The sequence below is a fragment of the Lepidochelys kempii genome, chromosome 16 (assembly GCF_965140265.1).
Source record: "Lepidochelys kempii isolate rLepKem1 chromosome 16, rLepKem1.hap2, whole genome shotgun sequence".
In the NCBI taxonomy this organism is placed as follows: domain Eukaryota; kingdom Metazoa; phylum Chordata; order Testudines; family Cheloniidae; genus Lepidochelys; species Lepidochelys kempii.
Window position 1 is genome coordinate 16,865,926 of NC_133271.1, and position 18,227 is coordinate 16,884,152.

General features: G+C 46.3%; 1 protein-coding gene across 6 annotated transcripts in view; it reads right to left on the reverse strand.

Moving 5' to 3' along the window:
* The window catches only part of SH3GLB2 (SH3 domain containing GRB2 like, endophilin B2), a 40,017-nt gene that overhangs the window by 17,300 nt on the left and 4,490 nt on the right, over positions 1-18,227 (reverse strand). For all 6 annotated transcript variants that reach the window (XM_073314229.1, XM_073314227.1, XM_073314225.1 and 3 more), the window contains exons 2-5: positions 8,364-8,505; positions 7,821-7,949; positions 4,894-5,027; positions 4,278-4,370 (exon numbers count right to left, since the gene is read on the reverse strand). In XM_073314229.1, the coding sequence (XP_073170330.1) occupies positions 4,278-4,370; positions 4,894-5,027; positions 7,821-7,949; positions 8,364-8,505 (498 nt within the window). The remainder of the gene's footprint in view (positions 1-4,277; positions 4,371-4,893; positions 5,028-7,820; positions 7,950-8,363; positions 8,506-18,227) is intronic.

Here is an 18,227-nt window from a genome sequence, read left to right on the forward strand (position 1 = left end):
TGTAGTTTAGATTGGGGTGGAAGGCACAATTTATCTAAGACTATATTAAACTGAAGGCCATAACAAGAGCAGCTGGCTCTAATGGATTGAGTGATGTCAGTTACTCTAGTGTGAGCTCCTCAATTTCTGATTTGCACAAGCATAACCGATCAGAATATGGCCCAGCAAGTTTTGATCATGCAGCAAGTCGGTGTGCGACAGTCATATGATCCAGCATTTCTAACCCCAACTAGATCTCTATAATTTTCCGGGTCGAGTACATGCCACCCATACTAATCTTTTTACTGCACACCCAGCTTGACTCACATGAATTGGCCCAATTTGCTCCAATTAGCAGCACCACTGAGCAGATTCACAACTCCATGAGATGTGAGGGCCCAATTCCATACACAAAAGGATGCAGCCAGCCTCTCATCAATAAGGGATTTTACCTCATGGGTTTTATGGGGGTGAGAAGAGAATAACCTAAGCTGAAATGGGAGGGGGGAACAATTAAAAAACCAAAAAGAAATGCATTTGCCGATGAGGTGTTCCTGAGTAGGGCACAGCTGACCAAATCCACACTCCCACTGGCCAGATGTGGAAGTTAAGAGGTGCTCTCTCCAGAAGACCAAGATTCTTATGCCTCAGTTTTCTGGGTAAAGAAGCTAAGTTGAAAAGATGTCCCCCCACCCTCCATGGCCATCCCTTTGGCTCCAGGATAGCTTCCTTGGACTCCCAGAACTGGTCTTGTAGCACATGGTATGGAGGAGTCAAGCAGCTGTCATACCTGTGCACACTGGCAGGGTTCATTTGCAAGCAGTGATCAAAAGGGAACATGAAGACTGGATGAATACACCTCTCCTCCCCCCATCCCAATGTTGTGGTGGGGAAAAAAAAGAGGGTAGAGCCCTGAAGCTTAAGAAGGGACAGTACAGCACTGCAGACCAAGTTCAGGCACCACCCATCATTGTCTAACTTTCACATCCTTCTTTCCCCAAGGAGGGAGACTTCTCCAACCCCACACCCAATGTGGAGCCAGAGGTAAGAGCCACAGTCATGTTTGTACATGGGACCCAGCCTCCTTTGAACACTGCTTGCAAGAGACTTTAATGGAAACTGACTGCACACTCCTGGAGGGGCTGTAGAGAACCAGGAGGTTTCCATTGTTTTTTGGGCACCCTTTTGTCAGGCAGCCACAAGCCCAGACTGCTGCCGGACACAGGAGTGGAGTGGTTTTTAAATGGGAGAGGGACAATGAGAGGCATTAAGGAAAGAAGTCACAGCACTATTAACACAGTTAATACTCACATCTCCCTCACACTGAGCAAAATTACAGAAAAACAAAACAAAGGTTAGTGAACAAAAACACCATCAACATCAAAGACAAAGCAAGAACCCCACAAAGGTTAGAGGGGACACAAGCTAACCCACGAGACAGAACAGCAACTCACTGATTTGGGGATACCAGCTTCAGAGGTTCAGCACCAAGAGAAAACAAAAGCCAAGGGGAACAAAGTTGACATGCACAAGATCTGCACTATCCGGAGGGGGACATTAGCATGAAGTTGGGAGGGACAGGAGTTACCCAGGAAAGGTAGGACACTAATGGAGGGGGTTGTTTCTGACAGTGGATTTCAGGTCAGGTTTTAAACATGTTAACCAACATGATTGCACTAGAACCAATTGCTAGTTCACGTACATTTAAAACCAGACTAGAATCCAGAGCCAACATATCCCATGTTGGCACTTTCTGTCCATCTGCTACAAGGGCCTTGCACACAATAGTGACAGCCACAATAAGAAAGCACAGAACCCTCCCCATAGCTCTACTGAGTCCAGGTAATCAGTCTCCATAAACTGGGCTGGATAAGAGGATTCTTAACTATGCTGGTATCTAAGGTGGCCACCTGGGTCAGGATTGCTCATCTACATTAGATGACTAGTTACGTTTCCAGGAAGCAGGGTTATGCATGAGCATCTGCATTTCTAGGGTTGAGGGTACTTGGGACTCAAGCTCAATATCCCAGCAACAAGGTTTGTGATCTCCTGTAACATGGTTTGTTGCAGCTGCAGCACTTAAGGGCCAGATGCCTGACCAAAAGTCACCCTACCAGAGCCTGGCTTACTGCTACACACCAGCAGAGTCCTGGACAAAGCCTAAGCCAAAGCCTTTTAGGGCACTGAGCTACTGAGTCATTGTCCAGAACTTGTGCTGCCTGTACAACTGAAGAGAAGAGGAAAAGTCTAATTCTGCTCCAAGAGAACAAGGCAGGAAAAGAGAAGGGGTTAGCATTTGCTGACTATTAATCAAGTACCATTTCCAGAATAGCCTGGGGCATGATGAGCTGGATAGGGTGTGTGAGTAGAAGGATGGGGAAGTGGTACAGACTTTCCACCACACTCCTATCTGAATTTGGACCCATACCAGTATTCACCATTTACCTCTTTGAAACCAAGATCATGTTCCTCACCCCACCCCCTGCATGTCTACACATGGGGAAATTGGTGTTTCTGAAAATTGTATATCTGGGAGAACAAGAGTCACCTTAAGTGGAAGCGGGGAGACGGAGAGCAAGTTTTCATGCAATCTCAGTTATTCCATGTTGGATGGAACCACAGGCTCAGTGACTAAACAATCTGCAGAGCAAGGGGAGCTGGCTTCTCTTAGGGTATTGATAGCCTCAGGACTAAAGGGTGTGTGCAAAACCACCTTACCCAGTGGGCTACAGAGCACATGCATTCTCAGATGTTAGAACTGGGACAGACCTGTTGACTGAAGGCCTTTGATTTTACCATAGCTACCCATGCTCCTCAGTTAGATGAGGCCACACAACAGGAACCAGTGCTGGAAAGAGGGAAGGAAAAGTCCCTGGGACACAAGTCATCTGGGACATGTGGAGAAGCCAAATCAAACCTAGCTGCATTGATGGCTGGCATGATGGATCAGGCCAGGACACCCATTCTGGTATTTCGTAGCAGGAAAGAGCCAGACTGGGTGACAAGGATTTCAGCTTGTTCTGACTGTGGCCATTAGTTCACTGGGTAGAGTTTGAAGCCTCACTGCAAGACTGAAGGCTTGAAGTTGTGTGGGGCATATCCATGTGTCCACTTTTAACTTCGGCTCTACTGCAGATCTGTTGATCAGAATATTCTGAGGGGCCACCTACAGCTGCATCTGCACTAGCTTTTCCTTCCTATTTCCCCAACATGGGGCTACTGTTTGGCCTGTTCTAGCAAAGAGCATTGGTGCAGCCAGCACCCTGGTGTTTTAGCCATTGTGTGACCCAGGTGCAGGCACAGGCATCTGGTCAGAAGAACATTTGTTGGAAATTCTCTCCAATTGCTTCCATAGTTCTGTCTGAGTTCAGGAGTCAGAACAAGGCTCCCTGCACTCCAGTGACTGGACCTGGAGTTTGAGTGGTATTTGTCAAGCCCTGCCTTTCTGTTTCTGTAACTAGAGATTCTTGAACTAAGAAAATTTACCAGCTAATTCCCAAGCCAGAGTGGAGCAACCAGCCTGTGGGTTTTTTTGCAGCTAGACTAGCAGTGCCAAGAGAGACTGGGCGCAGTCTGATCAGCAAGCGAAGCAGACACGACTTCAGAAGCCAAGGGAGCAGCTATCAAGAGGCGCAAGTACAGTCACTTTCCTGACTGTGTGCTTCACGTGCTCCTTATTGGTGGAGCCCAGGGCAGGCTAGAACTTGAAGGTGGAACACTGCTTAGTTTTGAGCCCTGGTTTGAGATTCCAGGACTCCTGCAGGCTCCCAGTGAAATTTACAGTTAACCCCCACCTCCCCAGTGCTCTCAGTTGATTTTCTAGGGAAGAAGCCCCAGATTCAGCTTGGAGTCCCTATTTTCTGACTGGAATTTTACAAGCCTTCTGACAGGACAGTGTCTCTGGTTACTGGCACAAGCTTCACCAAGATCGGACTGGGTTGCTTAGCGGCAATCCCTCAGAACAGCTGGGAACCTGTGTCCGCTAATCAGACAGCAGGGTTTCTCAAGGACCAGATTAGACACTCACCATTTCCAAAGCTCCCCAGCAAGGCTGTGCCCATGAACCACTATGTCCCCTGCAGACAACAGGTGCTGTACAGCCAGTGCCTCTCACCATGCAGAGTTATTCTCTTCCCTCATTTGTGGGAAAGTCACCCATACCCCTACCAGATGCAGTACTGATGACAAAGCAGGCAGTATAGACCAACTCTGGGCCATGAGAGCACTTGGCACTCCTTCTCACATGAGAGCCAAGCCCTGTGTGCAGAAAGGAGGAAAGGACTTATGGGAGAAGTTACCGATGCTTTTGCCTCAGCAGCCTTGGCTTTCTTCAATCTGGCCTTGCAGGCATCCAGATCCAGACGGCGGTTCTCCAGGATCCTCCTCTCTTTCTAGGAAAGGAGCAGAGGGACAAATAAGGAACAAGGTGCTTAGAAATTATCTTTCCTGCCTATGAGAGTTAGAAGCCACCTAGAAATCAAGCTGATTTGTTTGGCAGCAAGAGGGGGTAACAGAGGATGCACTGGCACCATTGGTAGGAGCTCTGGATAAGGATAAAGGACCAACCTTCAAGAGTGAGAAGCAGCTTCTGGTCTGGCCAGCCTGGCTATAAAGGGTTAATTTATTGTCCTATCATCCCCACAAGGGAGACAAGTAGCCCCATTCCTCCCTCCCCACACACAAATGAGGGAAGCTAGTGGGAGAACTGGGATTAGAACTCCAGAGTTTGTAGCTCTTATTCCCCTGCCCTGACAGGGTTGTTAGAGGGTTGGAGGGGGTGGGGGGAGTCCTCTGGCCTTGTTTTCACCCCTCTCCCCAGTTTCCTGAAAGGGAAGAATGAATGTAGAGTCACAGGTGGGTGGACACTGGTAGTTCCCACCCCATTAGTCAGCTCCCCCTTCCTCTCCTACTCACAGAGATAGTTCGCCAGTCCCCTTCCAGGAAGTTGCGCAGAGGATTCAGGAAGTTGATGGAGGCAGAGTGCATAAAATCACGTTCGGCTCCCCCCAGGCGCTTTTGGGTCTCTCCAACTTTGAGTAGGGTCTTCCCTGCAAGTTGCCAGAGCCCAGATGGGAGAGGCATTAGCTTCAGCAGGTATCGGGTTAACACTATGCCTTAGCCTTATCCTAGTTGCCCAGCATGTTTAGGTTAGGATGCTCTCACACAGTACATTGTTCAGGTGTGTACACTGTGGATCAGCTGTGCTAGCTGACACCTAGACCAGGTGGTTATGGCTCACTGCTTGCTGACCGCAAGCCAATCCTAGCCTAGCCAAGGAGGGGGCAGAATGTTCAGTCAGTGCTATGCTAACACAGTCCACCCTTTGTTTGAAGCCTCTCTCTACCATTGGCTCTTGCTGCAGCTTTGATATCTGCCTGCTGATGCACTTACTGACTGCAGTCTTTAGTATCAGGCCTGCCCAGGAGCATGTGAGGCAGCCCACAATCTTTCGTAAGGGTATTATGGGACAGATTATTATAGCCCTGGGTGTATTTCATGGATGCACAAAAACAGCATCATCTAATTAAGAGGCACCAGAGCAGATAAACAAGCTGATGGGGTCTGATCAGGGCAATGCTGGCTGACTGGGTACAATTACAATGGCTCTGGCTGCAACAGGATGTGCTATGGAGCAAGCTATTGATTTAGAAGGCAATAAAACCCAGAGCTCACTGAGCTGTCACAGCTGAAAGTTAGAAGGGAAAGTCAATGTCTGATTTCAGAGTCTATCCACCTAAGAAGCAGTTGGGTCCCTCTAGTAGGCTTAGGGTTCTCTGTTGGCTTTGAGAGGCAGAAAGGTGTTATTGTGTGTTTTGACATTAACCTGTCAGAACTTCTAGCTAAGGCTACAGGATAGCAAATGCCAAAATGCAGAGTTTGAGTTAGTATCCCCACCTCCCACAAAAGAAAAAAACACAGCTTTTTAAAAGAACTGTGCATGGTTCCCTTTAGGGTTTGAGCCTTTAAGGTTTATAGTTTCAAGCTTTCTAGCCCTCATGGTTGTGAAGAGATTTTCAATTGTAAAAGTGAAAATGAATATTCTGTAAAGCCTCTGCCAGAAGTAAAGTACTACTATCTGCAGCCATTTTGTCATATCCTTAGACATTTCACCTTCCAACTACTCACTGTTCAAACACAGTAGTACTATCTGCAGCTACTGCCCTGCATTTACTGCATCCTGCCAGGACATGCCAACTCCAGTAGCTACCCTGGTAAGTCTCCACACTCCCTCTCCACCCTATCAGGAAACCATTCAGCTGAGAAGAAAGTAATATGGGGAACTCACTGGTTCCCAGCCACTCTCCTCTCTGAGAAGTTTGAGGCAGAGCTAGAAATTAGATCTTCCTACTGCAAAAGGAGAGGCCCTTACCACTTAGGCTAAAGGAGATTCCATTAGCAATATAAGATCCATGATACTCAGTTCAGCTATTCCAGCTATGTGGAAGCCAGTGCCCCACAGTGGCCTGCTTGCCTCCTTTTAACTAAAAGTATGGGTGGGGGGGTAGGGAGAGTGTCTAAACCCAGCACTAAGGAGGAGACACACATTACTCAAAGCACAAGTTAGAAAGTGAAGGGGTGGGGGCGTAGGTTGGAGGGAGAGAGCCAATAATAAAATTTGAGCCATTAGAATAGATTGCAAGTAGGACTAACTGCAACTTTAAATGCCATCTTAAAGATGGTCTTTAGACACCACCTGTAATATGCTGCTGCTCCAGGGAGCTGCAGCTCATTTCCAGCATATGGAGATCTCTGGCTCCAGAGAGGAGAGTAGATTTACTTAGAGACTTTGCTCCCAGCATTAAACCTTATGGAGGGGAACTTGTGCCAATTTGTCTGTATTTTCCCATCTGTTAATTGGCTCCCTAGCCCCTGAGCAACAAGAAAGCAAATGTTGACCAGATAACTATACGGAGAAGGAGGAAAAGAGCAAAGGCTGAAGGAAAAAAAAATTAGTTTGTTCAGTGGAGCCAAGGAGAATTAGACATGGCTTGAACCAGTTACTGGTCCTCTCTTCAATTCAGAAGTCTGGTAATGGCCCAATAGAGTCAGTCAGATTGGAGATCAAGTTCTTAATACTATGGATAGGGAAAGCAACCCTTTGGGTCACATGACCACTATTAGGGAAGTGAATGGAGCAAACAGATTCACTTGCATTATCACAGCCCTTCAGATACCTTTGGCCCTGTGTAATATGCATGGCAAAGCTGCTGGAACATGCATTTAGTTACAAGGTAGTCACTCTGAAAAGCGAATTTCTAGAACCATTGGCTTTTCCTGTGGATTCTGCCACTCCTTTCTTATTGCCTATAAAGGCACTAGAACATTAGCAGCTGATCTTGCCCAATACCACTGCTGTGGCACCTCGGACGTAGCAACTTGAACCCAGTTGTGTTTAGGTGGGGGAACAGAGACTGAAGCCAAAGCAAGAGCTTCTGTGGATAAGAGCTTCATCCCAATATAGAAATAAAAGCAGCTGTGCACAATCACCATCTGAAGTGGTGCAGCAAACCCAGCTTATCCACATTGTATAATGTGTTCCATCTGAGTAGTATCCAAAATTCTTTCATTTGAGAGTTTATCACCAAGAACCTATCAGCATGTCAACATTCCAGTTTGGTTCTTGCTTACACAAGAGTGTATTAGATGGTACACAGTAACACCATAAGCTTTCCCCAGAAGCCTGCCAGCATTAACTGGCATTGGAAAACAGGAGGCATCAGGTCTCATATATCTTTGGGCTGGGTGGGGAGGAGAGAATAATTTTAGGAACTCCAGTAGATTTGTAAGGACTGAACCAAGCACATAAGATGTTGTCCACTTGCCAATGCCACGTAACTCACCATATGGAGTCCCTGGCCCAAAGTCATTGGCTGCCTCCACCATGTACTGGGCCAGCAGCTCCCCATTGGTAACACGAGATGGTACCTTCCGGTCTAGTTTCTCATAAAGGAATTCTTCCACTCTGACACCTGGAATGAGAGTGCCCCAGGCTGTCACAAAAGCAACTAGGGAGAGCGGAGAGGGAGATGCTCCCACCCACAGAGCCCTCACATGACAATAGCCAGTATAGGAGGTCACCATGCTTGAGACATAAGTGTGAGTACAGGGAGAAAGAGGGAGGTCAGTTCTCATTTCTTGCCCTCTTCAGAATCCACTGGGCAGGTTAAGGCTACTGAATGCCAACCAGATATTGACATACTCCAGCTTTCTGCCCATCCCTGGGGATGATGGTTGTGTCTTTGCAAGCACCACTCTCAGATTTCCCCCGGTAGATCTGATTCAGCAGAGATCAACTAGCTGTCGGGAATTTCTATTAACTCCATTGCTGCTGTGCCAGTTAGAGCACCAGCACTGTGCAAACTTGCCACAGAATCCGTGCTTACTAGGGTTTGGCTGCAGCAACACCTCAGTCTGATGCAAGATCTTCTCAGTCCAGTTCTTGGTGCAGTCTGCCTTGGCCAGAAGGTTTTCAAAGTGGGCATCTAGTTCAGTCTTCTCAGCCTGGCCCAGCTTCTCCTCTGTGAACTGCAGAAGCAGGGGAGAGGGAGAAGACATTAGGTCTGCTCCACTGAAGCCAGGGAGCTAAGCCATTTGAAGAGGTTTTGTGAGACTTGCCACATCTAGCAGGTTAGACATTCCCCTAAAGGAATGTTCAGGGAATGAGCCCATTAAAATCCTCCTCATTACAATTCTAATGCTTTTTTTGTCCGTAGATCTCCAAGAACCTTACAGGTGAGGGCAAGTATCATTGTGTACAGTCAGCATGGTAGAGAGCATTGCCATTGCTGAGTGACTTGTGGAAGAGCTAAAAACAGAACCTGGTCTGACCTGCATTCAGGACTAGCCTACCTCCCTTTAGGAATAAGTTATTAAAATCCAAATTAATTAGAGGCTAGAGTCTAATCAGACTGTTTCACAGTTCACATGTGAAGTACTAGATAGTTTGTGCCACAGATATCCCATTCCTTTATGCAGAATTATTAATGCGCTCCAAATTTAGGGCCCACTTCTGCAACATGCAGGCTTCCCTCAACTCCCACTAATACTGAGTGCCTTGCAGAGTTAAACACTAAGTTTTCAGCATGGGGGAGAAGGTTGAGAGAGTCTCATCTCCAGAGTTTACCAGCCAACGTTCCCAAACGTGGAAACTTTCTTACTGAGAAACAGTACACAGAATAGTTTGTAAGAACTATTTCTTACACAGAATAGTTTGTCTAATTTTATGACCAGGGAACTCACTTGCCATATGCCACATGCTGCTTCAGTGCAGCATCCCACCCCAGCTCCTTTGCCCAGACATTCTGGGCAGCTAATAAACCCTTCAGGGCAGGGGCCCGGGGAGAACTCTCAGCTTAGAGCAAGGGTTCTCAGACTTTTGTACTGGTGATGCCTTTCACACAGCAAGTGTGTACACTTGAGCTATTCTCTCCCCATCCCCACCTGGAGGACACATGAGCCCCAGTTTTTAATATACAAGTCTAGAGGTAAGCAACTTCTTACTCTATTCCATTCCCAGCTCTGCCTCCATTTTTATTTTTACCCACTTCTTGCTACCTATATAAATGGTAATATTAGCTACCATCATGAAGTGTTTTAAGAGCCTACAGAAGTGTTACAGGCTAAAGAGGAAGCCAGGTAATAACTCACTGTCATCAGATTTGGCACATACATTTTGCCTAGTGTTCTATTAGTTTAATGCCCTGCTCAAATAATCCCATCTATTTCCTCCTGCATTTATTCAGATAGAAAGCTGCATATCAACTTGATCAAACAAGCCCCCAAAAGGCCTGTCTACAGGATTTTAACATGCACTGATGGAAACTGTTTTTTATTAGCTCTAGAAAGGCCTATAAAACAGCTGGATGATAGAGAATGGCTCAAGAGACCATCCTCTGTTTATAGAAGGTATAGAGGTTGCATTCCCTTGAGACCTTTAATCCTTTCATAAACTTGAAATGCTTTACATATATCTACTTCAGATTATTGAGAAGTATGAACCCCTGTTGCTGGCCCTCTAATTCACTTTCTAGGCTATCAGAACCTGCTAATGTTCTTGAAACATTGCAAATACCTGGTACAATCACAGGATGAGATTAAGGACATGGAACCTTTTGAGTACAAAAGTCCTGCCTGATCCTCCCTATTCCACCACCCCTTCCTGGATAGTACTACATGGGGCTGTATAGCCCCTCTAGAGAGGAATGCTAGTATATACAGGGGATGTTAGGGTTTGTTCTGAGAGTCTTTGGAGCAAGTCCCACTCTGCTGAGTTAGGGAGAAATACTGAATGTTGTCACAGCTAGAGCCATTTCAGTACACCGCCTAGAATAAGTGATAAATAGCAAAGTGGAACTGGCACGTGATGTGGAAATGCAGGTAGAAAAACCTTTTAGCATCCAGTTACCAGCCACATGCAAATGTTAGAGGCCAGATACCTAAAACCCACAGCAGGGCTGTTTACACAATGACCTGTTATGTCTGGATCATGCTAGATTTAAAGAACTATCTGCTGAAGTTGTCATGTGTTGCAAGATCTGTTGGATCAGTGGAACAATTAAGCTACCCCCTCCAAATCAGGATGGGCAGAAAAGCAACAGGAACAGAGTCTGGGGGTGGGGGTGGGAATCTGAGGGATGGGGACAGTTTCAGCACATCTCTATCACTTGCATTGCCTCCTACCAAGGTAGGCTAGTACTGTTTAGACAAGGTTGAAGTCTTTCAGGTCTAGAAATCTTGGAGGTCATTTGTAGCAATCATAGCTACAAAGCTTTAAGACTGAATTGTGTGATCCAAGGTGGCTGGCCTTTTAAGCCCTCACAACAGTGGTTCTTGGGGATTTTTGTATTACCTGAGTTTGAGAGTTAAGTACCTAGCACTTCCACAGCTCTTTCATCCACAGATCTCAAAGTACTTTATGAACGTGGGCAAGCATTACTACAGAGGGGGAGAACTAGATACAGAAAGATTAAGTGACTTGCCCAGAGCCACATAGGGATCAGTGGCAGAGCTGGGTGGACTGTGTTCTAGTCCCAACTCCCAGTTTGGAGCCATAACCATGGAACCATGCTGTCTCCCCTTTGAGAGGCAAACAGGAAAGTGGGAAGTAATACTTGAGCTGGAGGATTTTTTGCATTAAAATCATGTCTGATTTTCATGAATGAAAGCAGTCATAAAAGCAGCAAAAAATCTCTGCATTATTTCTCTGGCAAAACTGTGTGTGATGGGGCATATAAACCCCATACCAGTTAGCCATAGGTTAACAGGAGCCTGGACCCAATTACAGTGATCACTGGGTGGCACCTGGAAGGGTGTTAGGCATAACTGGTGATCAAGCTGAGCTGGGTCTTCATCATAGAAGCACAGGACCATGAGAAGGAAGGCCAGGGAGGAGACCCAGGTGAGGTAGCCGGCTGCTTCTAAGGCTTCTGTCTCTTTAGCCTAAGAGAAGAGCCTGAAGCTGGGAGTCAGACTGGAGGGGCCTTAACCAGAAGGCAGTGCTCTGAAGTAAAAAGCAAGCCAGAATTTTGCAGGCAGTAGCTTGAGCCTCAGCAAGAAACACAAGGAAGGCATGTATGGAACCTGGAAAGGAAGCCTGGAAAGCAGAGGTCCCCAGGTCCTGATAGAGGCAGGGAACACTGGGTGTGGGCAGCTAAGAGATAAAGACTACAGGAGATGATGATTCTCACTGCAGTAGGCCTGAAAGACAGTTGAATAGGGAGATGAGACAGAAGGTACCAAGACAGTGGGAGGCATGGGGTTCTGCCATAGTGAGCCCAAGACAAAGTTTGATCAAGTGCTGGGAGTTGAATGGGACTAGAAGTACTGGAGGTGGGATTTCTTTGAGTGGTCTCTGTTGAAGATCCTGGGTGAAGACTTGGGAATCTTGGTAAACCCCAGGAAGTGAGGCTGAAGGGACTGGAACTTTGGGTATTGTTGTGGACTTTGAACTGGAGAAGCCTGGAAGGGGTGGGAACAAAAAGTGTGACTGGCACAAGGGCCAAGTCATACAAGGCAGACTGCCCCAGGGGTCTGCCCCAGGGGTTCGCAGCGGGTGCTAAACAGGAAAGCTGCTACACCATGCCCAGTCTCAAGCACAAAGGAATTCACACTTCCACATGTTGACTAAGAATTTTTCCTGCTGATAGCAGAATCCATATTATCTGCATTTAAATAATCTTAGCTACATCTTAGCCAGAGTCACCATAACAGCAAACTAGGGCTTCCCCAATATTTGGCGCTAGGCTATCAGCACTCCTTATTTATTAGAGCTTTTAGAGATCAGAACACTGGGGAATCTTTGGCACTCCCCTGCTGAGGCACTCTTCCCTTCCAACTGGAGAATTGCTTATCTCAAATTTAAGAACCTGAATGAAGAGTCTCAATCCCCCTCATTCCCAGAAGGGCTACAGATACCTGTTGTCAAGGTTCCTCCCCCACTCTGAACTCTAGGGTACAGATGTGGGGACCTGCATGAAAACCTCCTAAGCTTACTTTTACCAGCTTAGGTTAAAACTTTCCCAAGGTACAAATTAATTTTATCCTTTGACCCTGGATCTCCACTGCCACCACCAAACTAACTGGGTTTACTGGGAAACAGTTTGGACACGTCTTTCCCCCCAAAAATCCTCCCAACCCTTGCACCCCACATCCTGGGGAAGGTTTGGTAAAAATCCTCACCAATTTGCATAGGTTGTTCTCAGATCCAAACCCTTGGATCTGAGAACAATGAAAAAGCAGTCAGTTTTCTTACAAGAAGACTTAATAGAAGTAAAGGAATCACCTCTGTAAAAATCAGGATGGTAGATACCTTACAGGGTAATTAGATTCAAAACACAGAGAATCCCTCCAGGCAAAACCTTAAGTTACAAAAAAGGTACACAGACAGGAATAGTCATTCTATTTAGCACAGTTCTTTTCTCAGCCATTTAAAAAAATCATAAACACATACCTAGCTAGATTACTTACTAAAAGTTCTAAGACTCCATTCCTGGTCTATCCCCAGCAAAAGCAGCATACAGACAGACACAGACCCTTTGTTTCTCTCCCTCCTCTCAGCTTTTGAAAGTATCTTGTCTCCTCATTGGTCATTTTGGTCAGGTGCCAGCGAGGTTACCTTTAGCTTCTTAACCCTTTACAGGTGAGAGGATTTTTCCTCTGGCCAGGAGGGATTTTAAAGGGGTTTACCCTTCCTTTTATATTTATGACACCTGTGAACAGCTTTATGTAGGAAGGGCCATATTTCCATTTCCAAAACAGTCTCTGCTTATTCCCCAGTCTAGAAACTCCTGCCAAGCATCTGCACCAAGAGGGCTGGTGTGTTTGATTGAGGTCTCTCAGAAGCCATTTATGGTTTTTAGGTTGATTACACACCTGCTGAAAAGTCAGACCTCTTCCAGAGACAGCTGGCTTCACACAGCCTGCAGATGAATGGCTGTTGCATTCCCTTTAGCACTGCCTCCTCTAGGCTTTCCAGTGCTTTGGGACTTCACCCATTACTTCCACAGGGAAGGCATCATCTCCAAGTGTCATTGCACATTTACAGCTCCGGTGCTACTTCCTTAAGTAAACATCTCTCTCCCTCCCCAGTCTGCTCCATTTGACAGATTGGTAGATGGACTGCTCATGGCCCCATACCACACAATAGCTACTGAGTCTTAACACTAAGTCCTTCAATTCATGCATGCAGAAAAAGTTGAACAGCCTATTGCTTTGTCTTGCAGTCTTCCTTCTCACATGTGCTGGATGACTGTTGCAAACCCCTGCTACAGAAGGAGGAAGAAGGGCAGCTGACAGACCCTGTGACTCAAGTGTATGTAAAAAAGTGAACTTTCAGATTTCCCCGAGTGTTGCAACACACAGTAGCAAGTTCAGAGGCAATGCATGATTTGTCATTAAGTGGATGAAAAGGCATCCAAGAGGCTGTACTTCACATACAGCAGAAGTGGCTACTTTAATTTGCCTATTCTTGGCTCTGCTAGTTGTGTCCCATTTTCCCCCTCCAAACCTCATATGTTTCTCTTCAGGCCCCTCAGGATGTAAGTTACACCAGCTGAGAGTCCATTACACTGACGGGGCCAGATTCAGAGCTGGCACATACACTACACTAGTGTATCTCCTAGGAGGATAGAGGAAGGTGTAAGTTCACTTACTTGATTCTGAACACCTTAGAATTGCACTTTCCCCAGAAATCTAAACCTTGCTTTGGGGCCTGTATCTACCCAAAGTGTCTCCCATGTGAGACTACTTCTAGAAGACCCAGAATAAACTGCATCTAGAAGCAGCTGTGCCAGTATCCTATGACTGCTACACAAAAGCAGTGGGGAAGAAAACAGCAGACATTATCTACAATGTAGCAGAAGGCCTTTTCCCCCCTGCCCTGGCACTGTTCCCTAAGGATGTGAGGTCTAGGGATAACACACAACTCCTGAAGTCCAGCTGCTAGGTCCTTCTATATCCATTTACTGGAACCTGATTGTAAGAGGAATTGGTCCCAGGCCTGAAATAATTCAACTACCTCCTGGGAGTCTGTATGCACTGCACATTGCCAATTGGTACATAAGGATCAGCTGATTCCAGATTTTTCCTTTTCCTGTCCCCCAGGATGATGCTCATGCACCTCTGACCCACTTAAGTATCTGGGCCTGTTTTTGTGCAGGGAAGCCAACATGGTAAATGAATAATGCAGTGCAGTCTTCCACTTAGTGCTACTCTCACTCGACCAGGGAAGAGAAGAGTCATGCTGCATTCCAGGGCCTCAATAATTCATTGAGGGGTTGGGTTTCCTCTTGGAGGCTTGGGCGATCAGCAGGAATAATCTGTGCACTGTTAGTGCTTATGGAGACAGAAGCACAGTGAGACAGTTGATGGGACCCCTCAATTGGGGAAAGCCTGAATGAACAATGGGGGTTAGGAAGAGGGGCTAGCAGGCTCTGCACAGCAGCTAGAACAGCAATCAAACCCCTGGGGACCTGAACTGCAGCTTGCTAGAATCCTCATCAATTCTTGTGGGAGACAGAGGAGATGCTATACTTCCAGCATGGGAGGAAGTCCTTTTGATGCTCAGGAGTAAGGTATTAGACCATGTCCTAGAGATAGAGGTTCTGTCCACAGCCCTCATGGCTCAGGTAGCAAGACAATCACCTGTGGTCAAACATGGGATGTACCATTTTCTTTGGTCAAGTAATTTAGCGTCTAAAAGCTTCCCAAGGTGGGTCAGTGGCACCTACTCCCTGAGCTATACCTGCACCACATTAGTCATACACTGACATATGCAAGGCCTTGACATTTACAGCTTTAGCTGAGGAAGTTACAATCCCTTGGAAAGCCACACTGCCAAGCATCTGTAGAAGATTTCTGCCCTTTCCTCCTTAACATGGTGCTCTGAGAACATCTTGCTGTACAACACTCAAGAGGGCAGGCCCATGTGAGACTGGGGAAGATGAACTGAGATGTAAGGCAGAGTTAAAGTCAATGTAGGAATCTTAAATTTAGATTACTTTTAGTGTTGAATTTTTACTGAGATCAGGTTTAAGGTGATATTCCCCACCTTAAAACAAGCCGCTTAGAGGCCTCTGAAATTGAAAATGTGGTTCTACTTGCCAGTAGCTTGTAGAAGACATGTGACAAGGCTATATCTTGGAGGTCCTACCAGTGGACTTTACACAGTGCCTGTGGCATTGTGGAAGCCAATAGCCCTTGGCTGCTGTGACCTCTGCTATTTCAGAGACCACCCACAGAGGCTTAATGAAGTTTGACACCTAAAGAAACTAATCTAGGCAAGCTTCATCCAACCTAGGCAGTTCTATTACAGAACCTTCACACTGCACTCCCTCTGTGGAGCACCACTTTGAAAAATGCTACTGCAGCTCACAATATGCCCTCAAACTGAGGCCTAAACCCAGTTTGCATCAAGCTTCATACATAGCCTTCTTAGCCAACCATGAGTCAGAGCAGAAGAATGGGATCCAAATTAAGTGCTTGTGCTGAAAGGATATGAAAGCCATTCACACTAGGATAGTCTTGCAGATGCTGGTATAGTGTTAAATCCATTTTAAAATGCCCCTTCAATTTTTTAAGTCTAATTGAGTATACATTGCCTATATTTGTTACTGTCAGAAGGACCATTTGTGTCCGAACAAAACAGATAAGAGGCTGACCAAATTGCAAAAAACAGTAGCCACACAAGATCTACTTGATCCTGCTTAAAAGACTGTCCATTGAAAGTACTTCCTATGCTTTCTTTCTCCATGTCATTGATGTTGGGAATGGGGATGCCCTTTTCAAAAAGGAAAAATAAAAAGAACTGAGCCTCACATCTGGCTGCTAGTATTAGTTGTACTACTGAGGGTTAGTGTCTCAGAGTTTATGGGTTAATGATGCACATTATGCATTATTTGAACTTTAACAGATAACCAGTTTCCATGAATATAAAAAAAGTAAAACCAGGCACATCTGCCCAAGTAATTATTTCTAGAAACCTCTGAAGACCCTAAAGTGTGTTCTATTTGTGCATAAGAATAGAGAAACATCCACATTTGCTACCCTGGCAGAGAGACTAACACCAGCCACTTGTCTGCTTTGATGTTCAGAACAGTCCCTTTTTAATAATATTTGAGATTCCCATTTCTATGGCAACAGAGCCCACTTACAGATCAGTCCAGGGCCTCACCATCTCCGAGAACCAGCATGTCTGTTATTCTGATCAAAGGAAAATTAACAGAATGAACTGTCTGAAGACTGTCAACAACAAGCTGTGCCAGAAAGCATCTCCCACATCCAAAGTGTCCTCCAGAATCCCAGTGCTCTGCATCCAGTCTCTGGAGCAGGAAAAGCTCAGGATAGTCCATGAAGCTCAGGTGGTGGCAATTGTGGTGCAGGAGCACAGCATGGACTGTGGTACAACTCCATGCCAGGACCAGGCCTCATGCAGGGAGGCCAGTGCAGTACTGGGAGGTGTTGCGCTGTTAGGGCCCTCCAACATCCACAGCAGAACTGTGTCAGCACTAGAGTTTAGCCATAAGTACTGCTAGCAAGGTTATGGGACTGGTGTGCTCAGAAATTTTATTTTAAGGGGGGGGTAGGACGACAGATGTGTTATAGGCAAAACACTTTGGATCGCCTGGTGCATTGGACCCATTACATGAGGAGTCCTTTCCCAGTCAGTCTATCCCCCGCCCCCAATTTATGGAGCAGAGCAACAGTTGATTATGCTGCAGTGTTAAGTGGTTTATTGTTTCTCAGACTGAAAGCTTAGTCAAACTGTAGTGCAGTCTTTTACCTATTACATAACCAACACAGCTTACTGGTCTGCACACCAACAGAGTAAGATCACACCTGTGGGGCTCAGCTCTGCAGGGAGGGAGCCTTTCTGGACTGTGCAGTCAAGCTAATGAGATGGGGGAGGCAGGCAGGGACATAAGGGACTCCCTCACAGCAAGGGAATGCAGCTGCCAGAGAGCTCCTGAGCCATTCAAGAAAGGAACCCCATTTGCTAGCAACTGCCTTCACCTGCAAGCCTTCCACTAGTCTTCTTCAGCCTCCTATTCCAGGGTAAGGCCAGGGCACTCTCCCTAGCTGCTGTGCTGAAACTCAGATCTAGTCGCTGCCTCCTGCTCTGTCTTTCTAAAGGGCAATAGCATAACAGTCAAATGAGGCCCACCCAATGTTGCCTTATAGGGAAGATGAGGAAGGAAGAGACTCACCCAAGATGCGATAGAAAACAAGATGCCAAGAAGGGGACTAATTGTCATGTAAAATTTACCTTTTCTGCCAAGATGCTGCACAACTTCAGTACTGCTGAAGCCACCTCTGCTTGAACCTGCAGTATCTGGGGCCCATGGCTTCATCTACACTGGGAAATTTACAAGCCCTCCTTGCTTCAGAGGAAAAAGCAAACAACTTTGCCTATGTGCAGGGGTCAATGGCGTTCAGGAACCTGTTGTAGCACTATAAGAGTTCAGTAGAAGTTGGTCACAGCTCTGGTTGAGCTCAGCTAATTTTGTCTATGTCATGAGGCAGACTTTTTGCACAAGACTCCACACACAATTTGATGGGGGCATGGTGTGGTTGTATTTGACGCAGGATCGGATAAGAATGGTTTTTACATTATGGACACAACCAAGGGGTATCCACCCTTAAGGGGGAATGTTCCTTTCCCACATTCTAGTTGGGGATGGAGATTCTATGGGAACAGGAGTTAAAGCTCCACTGTCTGGCTAGTGGTTCACTCTCAGACAGCCTGTAACATG